The sequence below is a fragment of the Pipra filicauda genome, unplaced genomic scaffold, assembly GCF_003945595.2.
Source record: "Pipra filicauda isolate LSUMZ 115617 unplaced genomic scaffold, ASM394559v2 scaffold200_size1382263_pilon, whole genome shotgun sequence".
In the NCBI taxonomy this organism is placed as follows: domain Eukaryota; kingdom Metazoa; phylum Chordata; class Aves; order Passeriformes; family Pipridae; genus Pipra; species Pipra filicauda.
Genome location: NW_024104311.1, coordinates 397,488 through 416,650, shown reverse-complemented (window position 1 = coordinate 416,650; position 19,163 = coordinate 397,488). Strand labels below are relative to the sequence as shown.

Genomic DNA, 19,163 nt, shown 5'->3' with positions numbered 1-19,163 from the left:
TTGATATCAACTGAAAGGGAATAAAGACAGGTACTGATGCAGTACCAGCAGGAAAGCACTCTAACTATTTTTAGGGGTCTTCCAAGCATAGCAGCTCATGCTGTGCAGTCAGCCAGATGCTACCTTGACAAGGGCAAGGATTTCTCTGTTGCAGGGGTGGCAGATCATTTGCCATTAGTCCTGAGAAGCTCCACTGTGACGAAAGTGAGTCTGGATGACTTGTACTTGCAAGGTACACAACTCCTTTTTTGAATCTGAAAATGTGGGCTCAAGTCATGCAAGTGACTAACACATACTGCAAATTTTATTTTTATTTCCTTATTACAGAAACTAAATCAGTATATGCCTACATCTTAAGTAAAACAAATTCACCACTGCAGAAAAAGAGCATTCTTTTTATTCTCTAAAGAACACCTGTGAACACAGAATGAAGTCTATTTCAGTACATAAAAGCTTCTTCTTAGTGCACCTCTTCATTGCAGTTTCTCCATTAGTTCTTTTAAAAAAATCATTACACCTCAGGTATTTATATATGCTTGCATTGAGCTTTGCATCATCTACCCATAATGCAATTCACATCTAGAAGTCAGTTACGAAGCTAAATCAAAAAGGCCCCTTAAGTTGGCTTTATTTACAGTTGCAATGGCTAAATTTTAAATACTTTACAGTCACTCCCAGCACCTGCTCCAAATTCAAAGGATTAGTGCATTCCAAAATTTCTCTTTGTAACTATTTTCTAGAGGGGAGTAAGTTGTCCAAAACTACAGCTATGTAGGTACCCTCAGCTACCAACATAATGTACCTTTTTAGGAAATAAACATGCTGACAAAAATATTTATAATAATGAATGACAAAACGAGAAACTCAACCTTTAGGAAGAATGGACATGAGTTTGGTTTTGTGCTGCAGTCACTGTCAACTGTGGGAACATCAGCAATGTGGGAGAAACAGGAAACAAGGAATGCCAAAGTCCAGAGTGGGTGTCTCTGGTTCCTTTGTGAAGAGAGCTTTTCCTCCTCTATTTCACCACATCTCCTATTACTACTTTTTTGTTAAATCCTTGGGCAAATTTCTGAACTGTGATAACACACAGATTTATTTCAGAGGGGAAGAAAATAATGATGCATCTGCAGGCAGGCTGACTTGCATTATCTGAATAAATACAGATCTGTTCCTCTGAGTTTTACAGTTTACAAGTAGATGCAGGTCTTGTGGCAACTGAGAAACTGCTGTAAAGATTAACAATTAGGATGCACATGCGTTTATCTGTTCTTACATACTTTCAAAACCCAAATGGAAGGAAAAAGTTTCTGTGATTCAGTTAGATCCAGAAGAATTGTTTTTTTCTTACACAATAAGGTAAATTACTTAGCACATTCCAGGTTAAAAAAATTACAGTAAACATTCAGTAACTGGAATGCATATATAATATACAAGTAACATTACATTTACAAAGCTGTTCAGGGCGATTTTTCTTTCTAGAATAAGCATAAAAAAGTTACAAGCTAATTCACAGTAACTTTAGTTACAATGTTATTAAAATACATTGATGTTAATCATAAAAATATTTTACTATTTACATGTATATTGTATAAACCTCAGCAATAAGAATATGCCTATTTCAGGATGCCTTAACGAATATTTAGGCAGATCGGCCCATTATATAGTGCAGTAACCCTGTTTTGGTCTTCACACCATGAAACTGTACCAGATTCACAGCATCTTTGCTAGTGCTTTGCTAAAAGGCTTAAACTTTTTTTTATTTAAGAAGCATTCATTCATTACAAAGAGTCAGTTTTGTTTCCACTTTGTTTCTTATTAAATCCCGCCCCCAACAGTTCAGGACACTCTGCCTGGCCTTGTGCGATTTGGTTGCATTTCCAAATAAGGCTGTAATTCATTTCGTCAGTTATCACACTATCTTGCTTGTAGGCTGGATGCTGTGCGATAAATTCCCTCATCCATCGAGCAACTGTCATTAATTCTCCTGTGGGCAAGGGGAAGTCAAATGTCACAGTTTATATATCTAATTTAGCATCTACAGTTCTCTGCATTATATACACAGTTAAAGAGTAGTCCATGCTTTCACGAGAAACACTTCTTGTTTTTCAAATATGGCTAAACTGCAGGCATAGTTAGGCTGACATACCACTGGTGATCTAAAAGCCATTCATCTGGTGCAATCTTCAAACTTTCAGATGTTGCAATGACGTAGTGCACAGAGAAGTACCTACTGGAACAGGTGTTACCAAGAGACTGTACAGCAAGATGTCCTAAACATTTCATTTAACAGAATCTGACTGAGATGAGCCAACAGACACCTCTACACAACTATATATATACAAAATAATTTTGTAGTTCATCCAGCTCCGCTGCTAGTTTTGATCTGTCTACCTTTGCTTACTATTCTTTCTCCCTCTGGCAGCTACTTAGCAAAAAAAAGGCAGGTTCCCAATTGTACCAATTTCTGGTTTGTACACACTGCCTCTGCTTCACTACACAATACTTGGAGTGGTCAGCAAGTGCCTAAAGGTCCCCAACACTTCTATACAGGGTCATTGAAAAGCACACACCACTTGCAGGAGAACTGACATTCCTAGAAAGTAGCAGCTGGAGGCCAGGCTGCTAAATCTTGCTCCTGAAGGCCGCATATGCAGGCAAACCTTAACTACTACAAGTTTAAGGTAACTCTGACAGCAAGACATTAAGATAGGCTGATGGGATGCTCGAAGAGCCTAGCAAAACTTTTATGGCTAGCTACTGGAACATCAGTTTCCTCATGAGAGTGGAAAGAATGAAGGACTTCCACCACAGAAGTTTTCAGTTTAAGAATATTATAAAAAGAAAGAGGAATCTAGCTGGAGAAAGCATGGAGGAACACACAATAAAAAGTAAAAAGCATCCAAGACTGTTTAAAAATATGCTAGCAGTGGTTTTGAACAGAGGTACATGAACACAAATGAGAAAAATTGCAAAAAAATACAGGAAAGAAAAGCAGAATAAAAAAGGTTATTAGAAATAAAAATGTCCTTCAAAAACCAGAAGTCATGTTTTAAAGAATGAGGCCAGAATTTTTATAGAAGAAGAGGGCAGAAAAAACCCCAATACCCAAGAAACATTTTTTATTGAAGACAATAAAAACTCACAGGAAAACTTTCTCATACCAACAAGAAGCAGGAGGCCTGCAAGAAAAGCAGTGGAGCCAGGAGATGAGCAGAGTAAGGCATAAAAAAGAGACACATTCCTGGACTGAAAGCCTTACAGGCTGTCTATGCAGGAGGAGCTGGGAGCAGTCCAGTGCACACCAACATAGACACCTAGTGGCCAGGCACTCCCCATCCTTGTCACAGTGTAAATGTGCAGCACAGCCTGTGGCTCTCAAAGATCATACAGGGATAAGGCACCATAGACTGACAAAAGGTGTGAGACAACTTCCAAGCAAGGAGAGACAAGACAAAGGGAATTGCAAGCTCAGAAGCAACTGAAGTTGTTCAGAAGTACTGGAGAGGTCTGAACAATTATGAATGTTGATGAGAATTGAGTAGAAAAATGTGCTCCTACAACATAGGAACTAGAAGGCATATCATGGAATAACTGGGAAGAGCATTTAAACTAAACACTCAAAACTACAGGAACTACTTTTTTTCAGTGCACATAAGAGAACTGTGGCATTTCTTACTCTATGACCTTATGGGAACCAAAAGTGTAACTGCTTCAAGGGCAAGGCAAAGATCATGGAAATCACGTTTGTGACCGTTCATCAAGCACTGTTGACTGCTGCACCAGCGTTGGCCGAGAGAGCTTCCACAGTGCAGGCAGCCGGGAGCCAGGAGAGCACAGCAGGACAAGGATTACTTGATGCTGCTATCTCAGTACTGCTCTCATTAATATTTGGTGGTGGTCAGCACCTGCTGCCTGCCTACCAAATCTGTAGTCTCACTGAGTGGTGGCAGTCACACACCACCTAGACAGAGACCAGGAGGGCAATACCCAGCTGTGCTGCAAGAGAGGATGTAACTGAAGCTCAGACAGATGATATCAGGGCAAGGTTACAGCCACAGCAGCTAAGGTGTCAGTGTTTAACTCACGAGTGTTGTGTTCACCATTTGAGGAGAGACTCTGTGGACATGACATGCTAGACAGGCTGCAGATCAGAAACATTTGATTTAAGATTGAGAGTAAACTGGAATACTCTAAAGCTCACAACTGAGAAACATCATGGCACAGTAATACAATACCTAATGCTTTTTATTCTGTGAATTCTGGCTCTTAAGAAGCATCATTTAAAAGTAATTTCAGTTCATTAGAGCTAAACTATAAACCCTAGACTCTTATCTACCTCACTCTCACACATTTTAGGTCTGTGTAAATACACGAACTGACTTTTGCAACGACTGCAACTTTGCATACCAGGTAGCAAAGCTGTTCTTTGGAGGGAAACACCTGCCAGTAGGGGTTGGACGCAGGTCACTTATGCATTCCTTGTTTTTTCAACAGTATTTCTCTGAAGGGGAAAACCCAACAACAGACAAGCAAATATTTAAAAACTTATTACCTTCTGAAGTACTGCTAAAGTACTGAATTACCAGGTGAGAGAAAGTCCAGATTTCCAGCTCAGCTTTGAAAGGTCTTTACCTAGAATACCTATGCTGTAGAAGTTTCTACAGCAATTTTCAAGAACTAAAAAGGAATGCAATACTTTAATTTAAAATTGAGGGGGGGAAAGAAAAAAGTCTTGAATTAAGAGACTAAAATTATCTTGCTAAATTTACTGCAAGGCAGGTGTTCAAGGGATTTGCAAAGAAAAAGTTAAAAAGCTGCTGAAGTCTGTGCTAAGCACTCAGTTCTGAATTAAAGTTCAGCCTACATCTTTTACTCATTATACTGCTGCATTTTAAGAAGGAAAATAAAGAGTCTTTATACCACCTGTCTTGAAAAACATTGCAACATGGGAAAGACCAGAAAAGCCTGGTTTGCTCTGTGTTGAAGGAGTTTTGCTACTTACAGAAGGGCTTCCTTATCAGGGAGCTAAAGCCTATGTCCTATGCTCTAGCATACCTGAGTTTAGACTTATGAATCCTTTGGAGCAGCATGCTTTGGAGTCACACCAGTAACACCAAGCAGGCTACCAGACCCAGCCTCACTCTTACACCTCCCAACTGACAGGGAAAAGTGGGTTAGTATATGTACAAACTACTACAAAGTGGACAATACACTGGCAAAAGCAGCAGTAAGTGGTGCTGAACAGAGAAATCTTGGATTGGACATACGCTACCCTCTAAACTTTATTGGTTACTAATTTAAATTCTAAAATGGATCACTAAACATTAATAATCAAAATTAAACAGGATCAGATTAAAGCCAGAGAACATGCTCCAGTCCTTTGCTTTCATGATTCAACACTTAAACCAGACAGCCACCACTGCCATCAGTTTTACCCAACTGAAAGTAGGAAAATGCCAGGAAAATCCATGTCCAAAAATGTCAAACATACCAGAGGCTCTCTTTTTTATTAGCTTCAGGTAGTTTAGGATGGTGCACCTTGTGTCCACATCCACTTCCATATTTTCAAGATAGGAATTCAAAACTGGGATCAAACCAGGAAAGACTCCTTCCTGTGTACGAGAACAGAATCAGCATAAAACACACTCAGTCTGGTTTCTGGGAGGGCAGAATACAGTGTGTTCCAAGTAGAAGAGGCTATGACCTTTCCATTGATAATAGTATCAATGCTCATCAAGGTGTACTCTTCTGTGTCGGTGCTTGCCCCATTCTGTGCAGAGCCACATCCATCCACAACAGCATTTCCTCCTTCATGGGTGACAAAGGGAAAGGACAAAATGGTTAGAAGGCAGCAGATGCACTTACCATTGACAATAGTGTTAGTTAGACTGCTTGTGATACCTTTGCATATATCTTTCCTGAAGTAAAACATTCCCTGTCGGACAGCATCTCTTTTCTGGGCCACTTTCATGTTTTCATCCACCTGGCAAAAGAAGTATTTCAGAGATGTGTGACCCTTTGGAGCAGTAGGACTCTACCAAACTCTCACATTTTGGTTTCATAAGTTGAAACATCTACTATGTTTCTTATTATTTCATCGCACAGGTCAAGCTGTGGAGATAAGTTTGATTTCATTCTTCAGTGTCCAGTACAAACCCACAAAGAGACGACTTTTTATGAAACTGGGTCTCCAGCGGAAAAAGGTAATGGTCTCCTGTTAGAACATGCTATGCTAATTTAAGTTTGGATGAAAACACAGGAAAATTTGTGATTAACACGTTGCATCCCATGTGGCAGACTTCTTTGCATATTTAGATGCAATTCAAATGAGTACAGAAGAAGAAAATTGCTATTTCCCTAGCCACAGCTTGCTTCTTTTATTAACAAAATCATTGCTGCCTTTAGAAGAGTTATCACTGTATTAAACAAACTTTTGGAAACAGCATTCAAGTAACTTTGTATGGGAATTGTATCTTTTCCACTCCCAAACATCTGTTAGATATTTCAACTTAAGATTGCTAGTAAAGAAGTTCTAAATTGCAGACTTCTCAAAAATTCTGCAAATGACAAAGTACATGTGCTCTGCAAATGACATAAGCATTGCTCTGTCTTTCTGGATGGAAGATTTTGTCCAACTTATTTGGTCAGTATGTTCTCAGGGAATTAACATCATACAGCTTTAGGACATCGGCTTTACTGCATTGTCTTCAGAAGAAAGGATATGGATTTGCTGAATTCTTTGTCTGACCTTTAATTAAGGGCAATGCAAAATCTTTACTTCTTACCTTTCAAAGCTTTGTTTTCAAATGTCTATTTTTATTCATATTATGAAACTTATTTACACAACAGGCTGTTTTGAAAGTTTGAAAGAACTCCAGTCCCAGCTGATGAGCGTTCAACCGCATTCAATCAGACAGCAAAGATTAGTGTGAGATTAGCCCCATAACTCCCTATTATTTTACTTGAAAGAGGCAGGCTTACCAATGTTTGTGCAATTCTATGTTGCATTACCTGCCAAATTACTTGGTGAGCTCAAGCAATTTTAAGCCCACCAGTCCCCCAGTTCTGTTCAGGTTCTTTCAGCACCTAATCTCTTTTTCACTTTTAACTAGTAGTTAAAAATTGTGTCATTTTGAGACACTTCAAATAACAATGTAACTATGTAATATAAGTGCTAAATTGCTGCATTATTTATCGAGTCTGAACTCCCTGACATCTCATTTTAGAAGTCATACCAAATGTATGGTATCATTACTGTAAATTTACAATGTCAGTGTTTTTCTCCAGTTTAATTAGAAAATACTATGAAAAGCCACAGGATACACGGCTATGCTGTAGCCAACACAACCGGGATTTTCCAGTATAGAGTTTGTCAAAAGCCTTCTGCACTACAAGACCTTTTTTAAAGTTACCTATAACACTGCAGGAATATACATCTAAAAAGACATTTTTTGGTCAAGGGCCTCAGAAAGAGGATATGTAGGGACAGTTTCACACAAAACAGTTCAGCAATTTTGAGGACAAGATTAAGGCAAAAGCACATTTTGCATGGCTGGTCTGTCTAAATACAAGTCACAGCTGTGACCAGAATCAGCAGTATTTGTTTCCACTCAAATACTGTGTAACACTAAGCATGCTGACTCCTCCTTTCCCTCTCCACTAGATACAAACAAAACAGAGAATAATAGCATGAGACATAGGCAACAGTCATGCTAAAATAAGTATCTAAAGTTTTTATTTTGTCCTCCACGGGTTATTTCCCCAACCACGTAAAATGCTCCAAACATGCCCTTTTCCCAGCCTCCAAACAGCCTTGTGGCAATGGTATTTCTCGACATTTCTGCAGTAGTCAGGCACTGCTAGGCACCACAGAAATTCCTACAGCATTTTTCTATAAGTTTAATTCCATGAGACAGCAGTAAAATTGTTTAATACTGTAGAGTTGACATCAATTCAAAGTACTGCTATAGATGAAAACTGACTGAAAGACAAAATGACTATTCTGTAAGTGCACAAATATTATTCCCTAGCTTGGAGGGGATAAAAATCAGGCAAATACATTGCATTTATTTCTAATGGATCTGATCTTTCACACCTACCTTGGACAAAGGAATGAGAAAATCCAATTTATACGACAGAATCACTCTGGTTAGCAATACCACAAACACAACATACGCAGAGTTTTCAAAGTCTGTTAACTGGACCTAGACATGAAAGGATTAGAAAGTCAATTACTGTAGTGAGAACACGCTCGTGCAAGTAGTCAAATATTGAGGACAGTTTAAAACACTTTGACTCGAATGTTCATGTTGGTGCTTGTATTCTCACACACACACACACACACACACACACACACACACACACACACACCCCTCTCAGCAAGATGGTGATGCACACAACAAACTCAACCTTCAATCTGATACCAAAACACACTTGTGTTTCAAAAGACTATCTAATAAGCTGCACCTTCAGGCTCTCTGTCTAATTACAGATGTAGAGTAGCTTTTAAATTTCCACTCCTTAAAGGGATTAAATTCAGAGAGCTCAGAAACTGACAGCTACAGAATTAAAGCACTCATGAAAAACAAAACAATGACAGTAGAATTGTTCAGTACCAGGAAATGTACTGGAAAAATACAGTTTCTAGAAGCTAAATGGGGCTTTGTTTACTGTTGCTTTAATACAAGCCTAATTCCTTTCCCCATCACCCCAAATCCATTAGCATGCGTTGCTGTGCTGCAGTGGATTCACCTGTCAGTTACATTCCCACAGTTCACGTCTGATTAAACACTGCTGTCCACTTCACTTGCATCTAGCAACTCAGAGGGGAGAAACCACAGCACAAGTAATAAGAGTTTGATACTGGATGGCATAATGCCTGGTACTTTTCCACTTAAAAGGAAATGCGCTCTTGTGCATACTGACGTCTTTCTTACCTCCATAGGTCTGAATTCCACTCTCCATCCAATATCTGAATTGGGAGGTGGTGGCTTAAACCTCATTGTCTGCCAGTTTGTAGACTGAATATTCTGCAAAGCACATGAAATAATCTGTCACAGTCAAGATTCACATCATTCTATAATATAATCAAAGAAAAATAAGCAGATAAACTAGAGTCGTAATATTTTCCTTGGAACAGCCAATCAAGTTAGAGAAGTGCTTCCAAAGTGGCCTGACTTCCTAAACCCCCCAGTACAAGTACCCATCCTAGGTGCAAATACGTTACACTTTCTCATGCTATTGTGGTTGAGTATTATGTACAAGATACTAGGGCACCAGTATACAGCTGACTTTTTTTTTTTTATGAGGGGTTGACACATCCCAAACTAAAAATACCTAATATCACCATAGCTATTATCTCACAAAACTGTAAAAGAGAGATGTTTCTACATAACTAAAATGCAAAACAGTTTTTAGGAGGCCACAAAAACAGACAGTTCCCCTTAACACTGACATATATAGCTATAAATTGGGCTCTTCTTATTTTATTTGGTTTAAAGTATAAGCCATCACCTTCTAAATAAAAGATAAAAAAAAAATAATATGCTTATTACTGCGAAGTCATGCTAAAGAACTAGTTGAAGTGAAAGTGCAATGAAAAAATTCTTAGCTACTACAGCCATCCTCCAGTTAAGCAGTACTATAAAGAATAAACAACTATATATATGAAAATATTTACTAAATTCCTCCAAATCAGACATAACCTCAAAATGGTCGGATTCATTTGCATCATCTAGATGTATTCTCTCCTCAAACAAAGTCAATGGGTCTCGAATGAACAAGTGTGCAATATGCTGTGCCAAAAGGTGGTCAATACCTACAAAATGAAAATTCAAACAATTCACACATATCAAAACAGGCTCTAGGAAAAATTTTTTTACAAGACTGTAAACATCCAACTCTGCAATACTACCTTCAACCCACCACATCCTGTTAAAGTTTAAATGATGACTTCAGGAAGGAAGGAAATGATTAAAGAGAAAAAAAAAAGAACAGGTTCTTGTTTGGAAATGGCAGTTGAATATTGGTGTGGCTGCCTGTTTCTTCCTGTTTTCTGATGCACTCTGTGCCATATTTCCTAAAGCAGTTCTGCTCTCTCCATAAAGATAAAATATTAACTTCAGCTTGAGAAACTCAGTTTGTTGCATTAGGGACAGTTTCTGTTATAAATGAATCCTTTTTAAAAAACTCTCAAGATCACGCAACATAGATACTTCCTGAGTAGGAGTAACTCTGAGGGCTGCACAATGATTGTAACAAACAAGAACAAAACCAAAATATCCCCACACACTGCAAACATAATTCTTAACCTGCTCATAATGAAGCAAACACTTACCTTCCTTTATCAGGTGCTCGTAGATATCTTTGTCTATTGTCAAATCAATGTCATTGTATTTCTCACCACATTCAGATAGATAACTGTCTATGGAATCATATCTGGATTTACTGATTCTATAATGGTTGTTCTTCAGTGGCTATATAATTTAAGAATACAATATTTTAACAGCTTGTTAACAATGTTACCTAAGTTTCGCTCACTAATGACACTTATGTGAGAATTATTACCCTGTTTAAAAAAGCCCTACAGTCTCAATTAAAATTATTAAAAAAGCATGAGTCTTAAATAGGATCAATAGAAAGCAGTTCTGGAATTATGACTATTTTGTTTGCAGACATATGTATCTGAGCAAAAAACCAGTCATCACACATTGACTAGAAATCTCTAGAAGTGGAAACTTCTTCCTGATGTAATATACCATTACCCCAAGTACCTGGAAAGCATTATTACAACTATTGAAACACATACCAATACAGTTTCACTACATGTACATTGTTAGAGATGCTTTTAAATTTCAAGCAGATTTTTAAAACTATTTATTATTAAAACTATTTTCTAAGTGCCTTGAATGCAAATTCCTTCTTAGAGAAACTTTAGGTTCAAGTTCTGACATCTGGCTCTCTTCACATAGTTCTAGTTTATATTACTTGGCAGCACCTGCTATTTAATCCAGAGCAATTTTTGCCTTTTGGGCTCAAGCACAAACTGAGAAGTTTCATCACAGGGGGCCCTTTTCAGCAAGCTGTGGAGGACTGGGATTCCATACCTAATTAAAAATATATATTTTCTAAGACAAACTGTACGACCAAGGTGAGTGTTTACACCATCTTTCCAATATTTTCCAAAAAAAACGCTATATTCCCTCTTTAGGGATTCTGATGAGCACAAGCAGAATTTGATGCTAAAGGAGATTTAACTTTTTTACCTGAAAAAACCCAGACATCTACTACCTAACATTACTCACCTCTAGCCCTCTCTCTTCGCGTGTTCGATCATCTACAGATGCAGAGATTACTCCCCAGCGACAATCAATATCAGACACGTAGCCTCTGTAGAATGGAGATGCAGCACTCAATGCCATCTAAAATAAAACAGTCTCACATGAAAACAAAGGACAGGCCAAGGAACCAAAAGCAAAATACAGCCCTACTGGAAAGGGAAACATGCTGGTCCAGAAGTAATTCAAGTATATACTTCAGTGTAACGTACAGCCAAAGCCTGTATAACCGAAAATTTCTCAACTGCTACCTCCAGAAAATGCTTAGATGGAGGGCTGCATTACTGAAGTGGCATCTGACACTCTCCAAATGTTTTTACCTCTACAGATCAGCATTTAAGGAACACAAAAATGACATAGGCAGAAGCAATTTTGTGACAAATCAGCAAGTATTCTGCTTGCACACTTTGAAACTTTACAAGTTCACCTGGCAGGCATTTTATTTTGTTAATTTTTGTTTGGCCAAGCACCTTAGCAACACAGCTGGAACATACCTCACTCAAGGCAGGATCTGCTCACCATCCAGACCAGAGAGATACTTTATTTCTGTAACACCTGCTATAAACATCTGTTTATGACCACATGCTTACAAAAGGGACAGCTTTAAACAACTTAAGCTGAAATCCTCTGTAAAACCAGCGCAGAGTTGAAAAATTAAAAATTGTTTTCAGGAGTGAACTTGCCTTGATTCCAAGAAAAACCACCCCAAATGTATTTTTAGAACTACTCAACAGGAGTCTTGTGCATGTGGGAGCGAGGGCAGAGGAGAAGAAACAGATACGAGGACCGGGAAAGCACAGGTATCATCTGTTTTGTGGTGTCATTTGCACATTAAATAGATAACACAGCTCATGTGACAACCTAGAAATAGTCTGACACTTCTCCCAGAGCACCAAATTTGTGAGCTTGTAATTTAAATTTTATTTTTTTTTTACACGTAGTGGCTTTTGACACTAAGGAAGAGTTCATCTGACACATGTCCATTACTTACCACAATGGGACAAATTGTGGCTAGCTGATCATAGAGATACCTTGCTTCGGAAATGCTGCAAGCCTGGAATGTTACCTGTTGGAAGTAGTACAGTCGCTATCACCATTTCTATAATCATACTACAAGCATCGTCTTCCTAGATTTAAAAATCAACGATATAATAAAATGATTTAAATACCAAAAATTGTAGATTTTTTTTTGGTTGGTTGGTTGACTTTGGGTGGGGTTTTTTGTGTGGATCCTCCTCCTACGTCTTGGGCACATTTTTGCCCCACCTATCAGTAGCATTTATATTACAAGCTTTTTTTCCACGCTGTTTCCATGTTTATTAAAAGATTGCAGACCATAAGTCTTCCATGATGAGGCTAAATATACAAACACTTGCCAGAATCAAAGAAAACTGAGTTAACATCTACAATACACATGGGTTGGTAATGCACCTTCAGGAAATAAGCCAGGAACCTACTTACTTAGAACAACAGTCAGACTTTACTGTAGATCTAACATTTGTTTTATGTGACGCTAATCCTGTTTAAAAGAACATTTCAAGATGCCTTTGATCCTGTAAAACTGCAAAAAAATAAATATCTGTGTGTCTACTGTAACTTCCATTAAAAAAAAAGTCCAGTTTTGCCTGTTTCAGAGGTCAGAACACAGCAAAAGATGGAAAATAAATGTTACTTGCAGAAGCCATTAATACTGCGGAAATCCTACCACATATAGGCCACTGGAAAATATAACTGCTTTGTAATCTTTTTGTGAAATTTGCTGAGAGCAGCATCAAACACAAGATACATTTCTAGTAGCAGACCTTACTCTCTAGACTTCTCAAACCAACACTTTATGCATTTTAAAAATGCAGAGTGATCAATCACCTCAAAAGTCTCTTCATCTTAGCAGTTTACATGTTTACATATCAGAGGATAACTCAGTTGGGAGTGTACCCCTGTACCACTACCACTACATTATACAACACACTTCAGCTCTAGATCACTATCACTGCTTGTTGTCCTGAAGATTGCCAGCTGAACACAGACTTTCCTGTTCCACAGATAATAATGAGTTCCACAAAACATAAATGTTCTTCTCAGCTTGCCACTGAAAACCAATACAACCTCAAGTTAAGACTCAAAAAAACCCAAACCCAACCAACAAATCCCTCCAAAACCCCTGAGTTCACTGGTGCCTCAGTGGTGGGCTTTTCTAGGGGGGTGTTGGTGACGGTAGTGTAGGAAGAATATGGGATTTGTTTGTATTTGTTTTGTTTGTCTTTTTAAATCTGCAGCCAACATTCACTAAAACATTCTAAGTTAGAAAATGGTTGTGCTGTAGACAATATATTTCTTCTGTGTCTATCCTTCAAGTGGCTATCACAAAAAAAATCCAAGCAAACAAAAATCCACACTTTAAAAGGACAAGATTATTTAATTCTCTTGCAGAGAAGCAGCTAAGTATGATTTCTTATCACTAACTTGGGACATTCAGCACTAGGGAGCTAGCCTTGGAGTGGAGGTGGGTTGACAGCCACCTATACTCTCTCCCCAGACACTGATATTTTCTCCTCTTCTATGTTTATTCCAAACCACAATAAATATGAGATTCAACATGGTTTCTAGACAAACATCCCATTACAGAGAAAAAGGGCATGGCTGTCTTCTCCAGAGGAGGGCTATAGGCACCGCAGGGGCAGCACCTCTCACCCCACTGCCAGTGCAGGCTGTCCCAGCTGAGCTCATCAGGACATTATTTTTAACCCTGGAAACACATCAAACCAAGCTGTAGCTTGGTGCACAGTAAGAAAAAAAGGGACAAAACAAAAACCAAACCAACAGAACCACTCCCAAAACACAAAAGGAAGTATGCATACTGTAAACTACTTCATAAAAAATAGGCGGGGAAAACATGTTTTCTTCTAGTCAATTATCAGGAATTATCAGTTGATCCAGAAGCAGCTGCCAGCCTTGTTTTCATCCTCCCTTTGACGATAACAGGACTACCAAATTTGAATTTGGCCACTGATTACAAGAATGGGGACTAGTGAAATGGTATTCCTTAAACAGGAATTTACTATTTTTTTTTGAAGTTCATACAATGACTGAATGATAAGGTTGGATTTCTTTTTTGGTCTTAAATAAGAGAGATGGTACAAAATATGCCATACCAAACTTAACACTTTGTAAAACCACACAGTATTATGTACACTTCACTACTTCATCAGATTCTCCCTAACTTGCCCTTACTGACAAGAAACCATACTTAGCAGCTGTCAATAACTTCTATTTATTCGGCTTTTGTAGTTTTTCAGTCTCAAAGGGAAGTGCTTTTTATGGGGTTATTTCTGCCACTGCTATGAAACAAGAAGAGCCTGGAGAATTTCCCTTAATCCCATACAGACTTAACACTAGCCTCTTCCTAGCTCTGCTTCCAACATGGTGGTGGCAACAGGCACATTTTATTAATGTCAAATACACTACATAAAGGGAAGATACTGTAAGATAGGAGTAACTCAGGCAAATGAAAGAAAATAAGAAAACAGGACCAAGAATGTCTCCCAACACATAGTAAGAGAAGATAGCTATCCATGTGGATTTGATAGGTTCGTGGTACAAGCAGGGAGAAGACAAGTCCTTATCAGATAGATAAAATATTTAAGAATGAGAAACTTTATACAGGAGTTCATGATGTTTGTAAATAAAATAAAATTATACAAGAGCAGAAAGCTACTTATTTTAAAAAATATTCCCGTGACCTCTTGCCACTCCCTCCTTTGCTGTTCTAAGAATACGGAAGAGGAAAAATACCCAAAATGAATAACCAAAAACTCCCTCACATTCCTACAAGACAGCTCAGTTTCCATCTTCACAGTGTCCTTTGGTCATGCCTGAAAGATGACCAGAATGGAAGATGATCTTTGGAAAGTGCTGGAGTTCTAGGAGCAGGTACTCGATCAAATGCGGTTTGACTCTTCCAGCAAGTCATCCAACCACATTTGAATATCAGCAGAAAATAAACATAATGCAAACAAATAAACTTGATGTGTTGGATTGACCCTGGCTGGATGCCAGGTGCCCACCAAAGCCACCCTGCCTCCTCAGCTGGACAGGGAAGAGAAAATGTGACGAAAGGCTCATGGATAGAGATAAGGACAGGGAGAGATCACAGAATCAACTAGCTTGGAAAAGACTTCTCAGATCATTGAGTCCAGCCCATGACTGAGCACCACCAAGTCAACTAGACCATGGCACTAAGTGCCATGTCCAGTCTTTCCTTAAACACTTCCAGAGACAATGACTCTACCCCCTTGCTGGGCAGCCCATTTCAGTGTCTAATCATCTCACCTGTAAAGAATTTTTTCCTAAACTTCCCCTGGCGAAGTTTAAGACTCTTGCCTGTCACTAGTTGCCTGGGAGAAGAGGCCTACTCCCATCTGGCTACACCTTCCTTTCAGGCAGTTGTAGAGAGTGATAAGGCCTCCCCTGAGCCTCCTCTTCTCCAGGCTAAACACCCCCAGCTCCCTCAGTCACTCCTCATAGAACATGCGCTCCAGAACCTTCACCAGCTTCACTGCCCTTCTCTGGACACGCTCCAGCACCTCAGTGTCCTTCCTGAATTGAGCGGCCCAGAACTGAACAAAGTACTTGAGATGTGGCCTCACCAGTGCTGAGTACATGGGAAGAATCACTGTCCTGGTCCTGCTGGTGACACTATTCCTGATACAGGCCAGGATGTCATTGGCCTTCTTGGCCACCTGGGCACACTGCTGGCTCATGTTCAGCTGGCTGTCAACCAGCACACCAAAGCCCCTTTCTGCTGGGCAGCTTTCCAGCCACTCTGGCCCCAGCCTGTAGCACTGCCTGGGGTTTCTGCGGCCAAAGTGCAGGACCCAATGCTTGGCCTTGTTGAACCTCATGCCATTGGTCTCAGCCCATCTATCCATTCTGTCCGGGTCCCTCTGCAGGTCTTCCTACCCTCCAGTAGATCCACACTCTGACCCAACTCAGTGAGGTGAGATTCACCAGTTACTGTCACAGGCAAAACAGGCTTGACTTGGAGAAATTAAATGAATTACTAGTCAAATCAGAGTAGAATAATGAGAAATAAAAACTAAAACACCCACTCCTCCCTTCTTCCCAGGCTCAACTTCACTCCCAAATTCTCTACCTTCTACTGTCCCAGTAGTGCAGGGGGACAGGGAATGGGAGCTGGGGTCAGTTCATCACATTCTCTCTGCTGCTCCTTCCTCCTCAGGGGGAGGACTTCTCACACTTTTCCCCTGCTCCATCATGGGGTGCTTCCCATGGGACAGTCCTACAAAAACTGCTCCAACAGGAGTCCTTGTCCTGGCTTCAGTTGGGACAGTTAATTTTGTTCTTAATGGTTGGAACAGTGCTGTGTTTTGGATTGTACGAGAATAATGTTGATAACACACTGATGTTTTAGTTGTTGCTGAGCAGGGCTTACTCTAAATCAAGGACTTCTCAGTTTCCCATGCTCTGTCAGAGAGCAGGTGCACAGAAAGCCAGGAGGGAGCACAGCCAGGACCTCAACTGGCCACAGGGATACCCCATACCATATGACATCATGCTCAGTACATAAACTGGGGGGAGTTAGTTGCAAGGGGCCGATTGCTGCTCAGGGACTGGCTGGGCATTTGGCAGCAGGTTGTGAGCAACTGTACCACTGAGCATCACTTTTCTTTTGAGTTTTATTCCCCTCTCTCTCATTTTCATTACTAGTACAATTATATTCTAGTTTATTTCAATTATTAAGCTGTTCTTATCCCAACCCATGAGTTTCACCTTTTTCTGACTCTCCTCCTCACACCACCAGGGGTGGGGGTGTACATGTGTATGAGGGAGCATGGTATTTATTTACTGGGTGAGTTTAAACCACGACAGCCCTTCCCATGGGCTACACTTCATGAACTCCTCCATAGGGTGCAGTCCTTCAGGAACTGACTGCTCCAGCATGAATGCTCCATGGGGTGACAGGTCCTGCTAGGAACCTGCTCCATTGCAGGCTTCCCACAGGCCTCCTTCGTGCATCCACCTGTTTCGGTGTAAGGTCCTCCAACAGCTGCAGGTGGATTTCTGCTCCACTGTCATCCTTCTGCCTCATCATGGTCTTCACTGCAGGCTCCAGGGGAATCTCAGCTCTGTCACCCAGAGCACCTCCTCACCATCCTTCTTCACTGACCTTGGTGCCTGCAGAGCTCTTCCTCTCACGTTCTCACTCCTATCTTTGGCTGCAGTGCCATTGTGCAGTTTTTTCCCTCCTTCTTAATGTATTATCCCAGAGGTGCTACCACTGTTGCTGATGGGCTCGGCCTTGGCCAGTGCTGGGTCTGTCTTGGAACCAGCTGGCATTGGCTCTCTTGGACATGGAGGAAGCTTCCAGCCACTTCTCAGAACAGCCATCCCTTCAGCCCCTCTGTGATCAAAACCTGGCCAGCCAAACCCAATATACTCGGATTTTAAAACTAGATTACCAGACATAACATTATATTTGTTCTTCTATCTCCCCTTTTGCCCCAGTGATGGAAAACGCATCAGTTGAATTAAGAAAGCGAAAGTAGACATAAGGCAAGTCTTAAAACGGGAAGCATTTAGGGGAAAAAACATGCAGAAACATCTTGAAAGCATATGCACTTTACCTGGAGACAACAGTTTCCCATTCCAAAACCCATAGCATCCATGTATATATAGTCTGGCTTAGCCGCCTTTGCTGCTTCTCCATCATCATTAGGAAACGTTTCGATAAATGGTGATGGTGTGTTCTTATCTTTAAATACTGTGTGAAAAATACAGGTAACAGTAACTCAGAGTAGGAGATTGAACAATTATTTTAAAAAAGCAAAAAGAAAGACTGAATTTACTCACTTGGTACATTTATCACAACCTTTTCTCCTCTTCGGTGTCGAATGTTTCTGGTCAGTGTACTACAACAAAAAAAAGTTCGTGGAATTATCTGAAATTTTCTCTTTATGCAGATGTTTTTGCAGTTAATTGCTTAACAATTCTGAATGTCAACAAATTCAGAATGTCAACTTCCTATTTATTTTGAGCATTTTTCTTCAGGATGGTTCTTTTCCTGGTTTAAGGTAGACAACACCGATTTTTTATCCTGTGAAGTCAGTCTTATTTTGATGGACTTCACAGTACTACGCTGATAAAACAGTTAGAAGTAAAAGGTAAAGACCTGAAGAATAAAAGGGCAAGATAAAAGGTGTGCTTAGTTTTTAAATATAATAATTTTCATTTTTCAAAGTCTCACCTTACAGTGAAAACCCCTCTCAGACTATAGAAGTACAACATGATCCATTTCAGAGTAACTAGGGCAAGCTACCGCCTACACTGAGATGTTGCTGTGACATACCTGAGAGTTGGATTAGCTCGTGCCACACGATTTCAAACCGGAAACAATTTAGCAAAATCAAAACCTTTTGCCCCATAACAGCATGAACTATTATATAAGGTACTTGAACTTAACAGTTTACTTTCTTAAATCACTTTGAAAAGAAAAAACATGTCATCACAACCATTTCTGTCCAAGTCCTTACAATATCTGCAGCAACTAGACACAGTGCTCTCTATTCCAGTAATGTAAAGAATTTGCAGGTGTGTCTAAGATATTTAGGCAAAGAAAAAATATTCGGCTTCTCATCAGACTTCCCAAATATTCTTACCTAAATCTAGGATGTTTATTGATGGCTTCATCTGGAAAAAAGAGGGATTTTGAAGCTCCTCCTTCTACTGGTCTTGGCTTATATTCCGGCAGTGTAAACCCAGGACACCCTAACCTATGTAACACAACAATGAGATCCAAGCTGTAAT

General features: G+C 39.7%; 1 protein-coding gene across 1 annotated transcript in view; it reads right to left on the bottom strand.

Annotated features, from left to right (window-relative positions):
* Positions 1–293: 293 nt before the first annotated feature.
* The window catches only part of GCLC (glutamate-cysteine ligase catalytic subunit), a 38,175-nt gene continuing 19,305 nt past the window's right edge, over positions 294–19,163 (bottom strand). The window contains exons 4-16 of the mRNA XM_027725043.2: positions 19,016–19,129; positions 18,210–18,268; positions 17,984–18,120; positions 12,331–12,405; positions 11,307–11,423; positions 10,340–10,478; positions 9,708–9,820; positions 8,940–9,032; positions 8,103–8,207; positions 5,905–5,986; positions 5,708–5,811; positions 5,495–5,615; positions 294–1,987 (exon numbers count right to left, since the gene is read on the bottom strand). Coding sequence (XP_027580844.1) covers positions 1,782–1,987; positions 5,495–5,615; positions 5,708–5,811; positions 5,905–5,986; positions 8,103–8,207; positions 8,940–9,032; positions 9,708–9,820; positions 10,340–10,478; positions 11,307–11,423; positions 12,331–12,405; positions 17,984–18,120; positions 18,210–18,268; positions 19,016–19,129 — 1,465 coding nt within the window. The 3' untranslated portion in view covers positions 294–1,781. The remainder of the gene's footprint in view (positions 1,988–5,494; positions 5,616–5,707; positions 5,812–5,904; positions 5,987–8,102; positions 8,208–8,939; positions 9,033–9,707; positions 9,821–10,339; positions 10,479–11,306; positions 11,424–12,330; positions 12,406–17,983; positions 18,121–18,209; positions 18,269–19,015; positions 19,130–19,163) is intronic.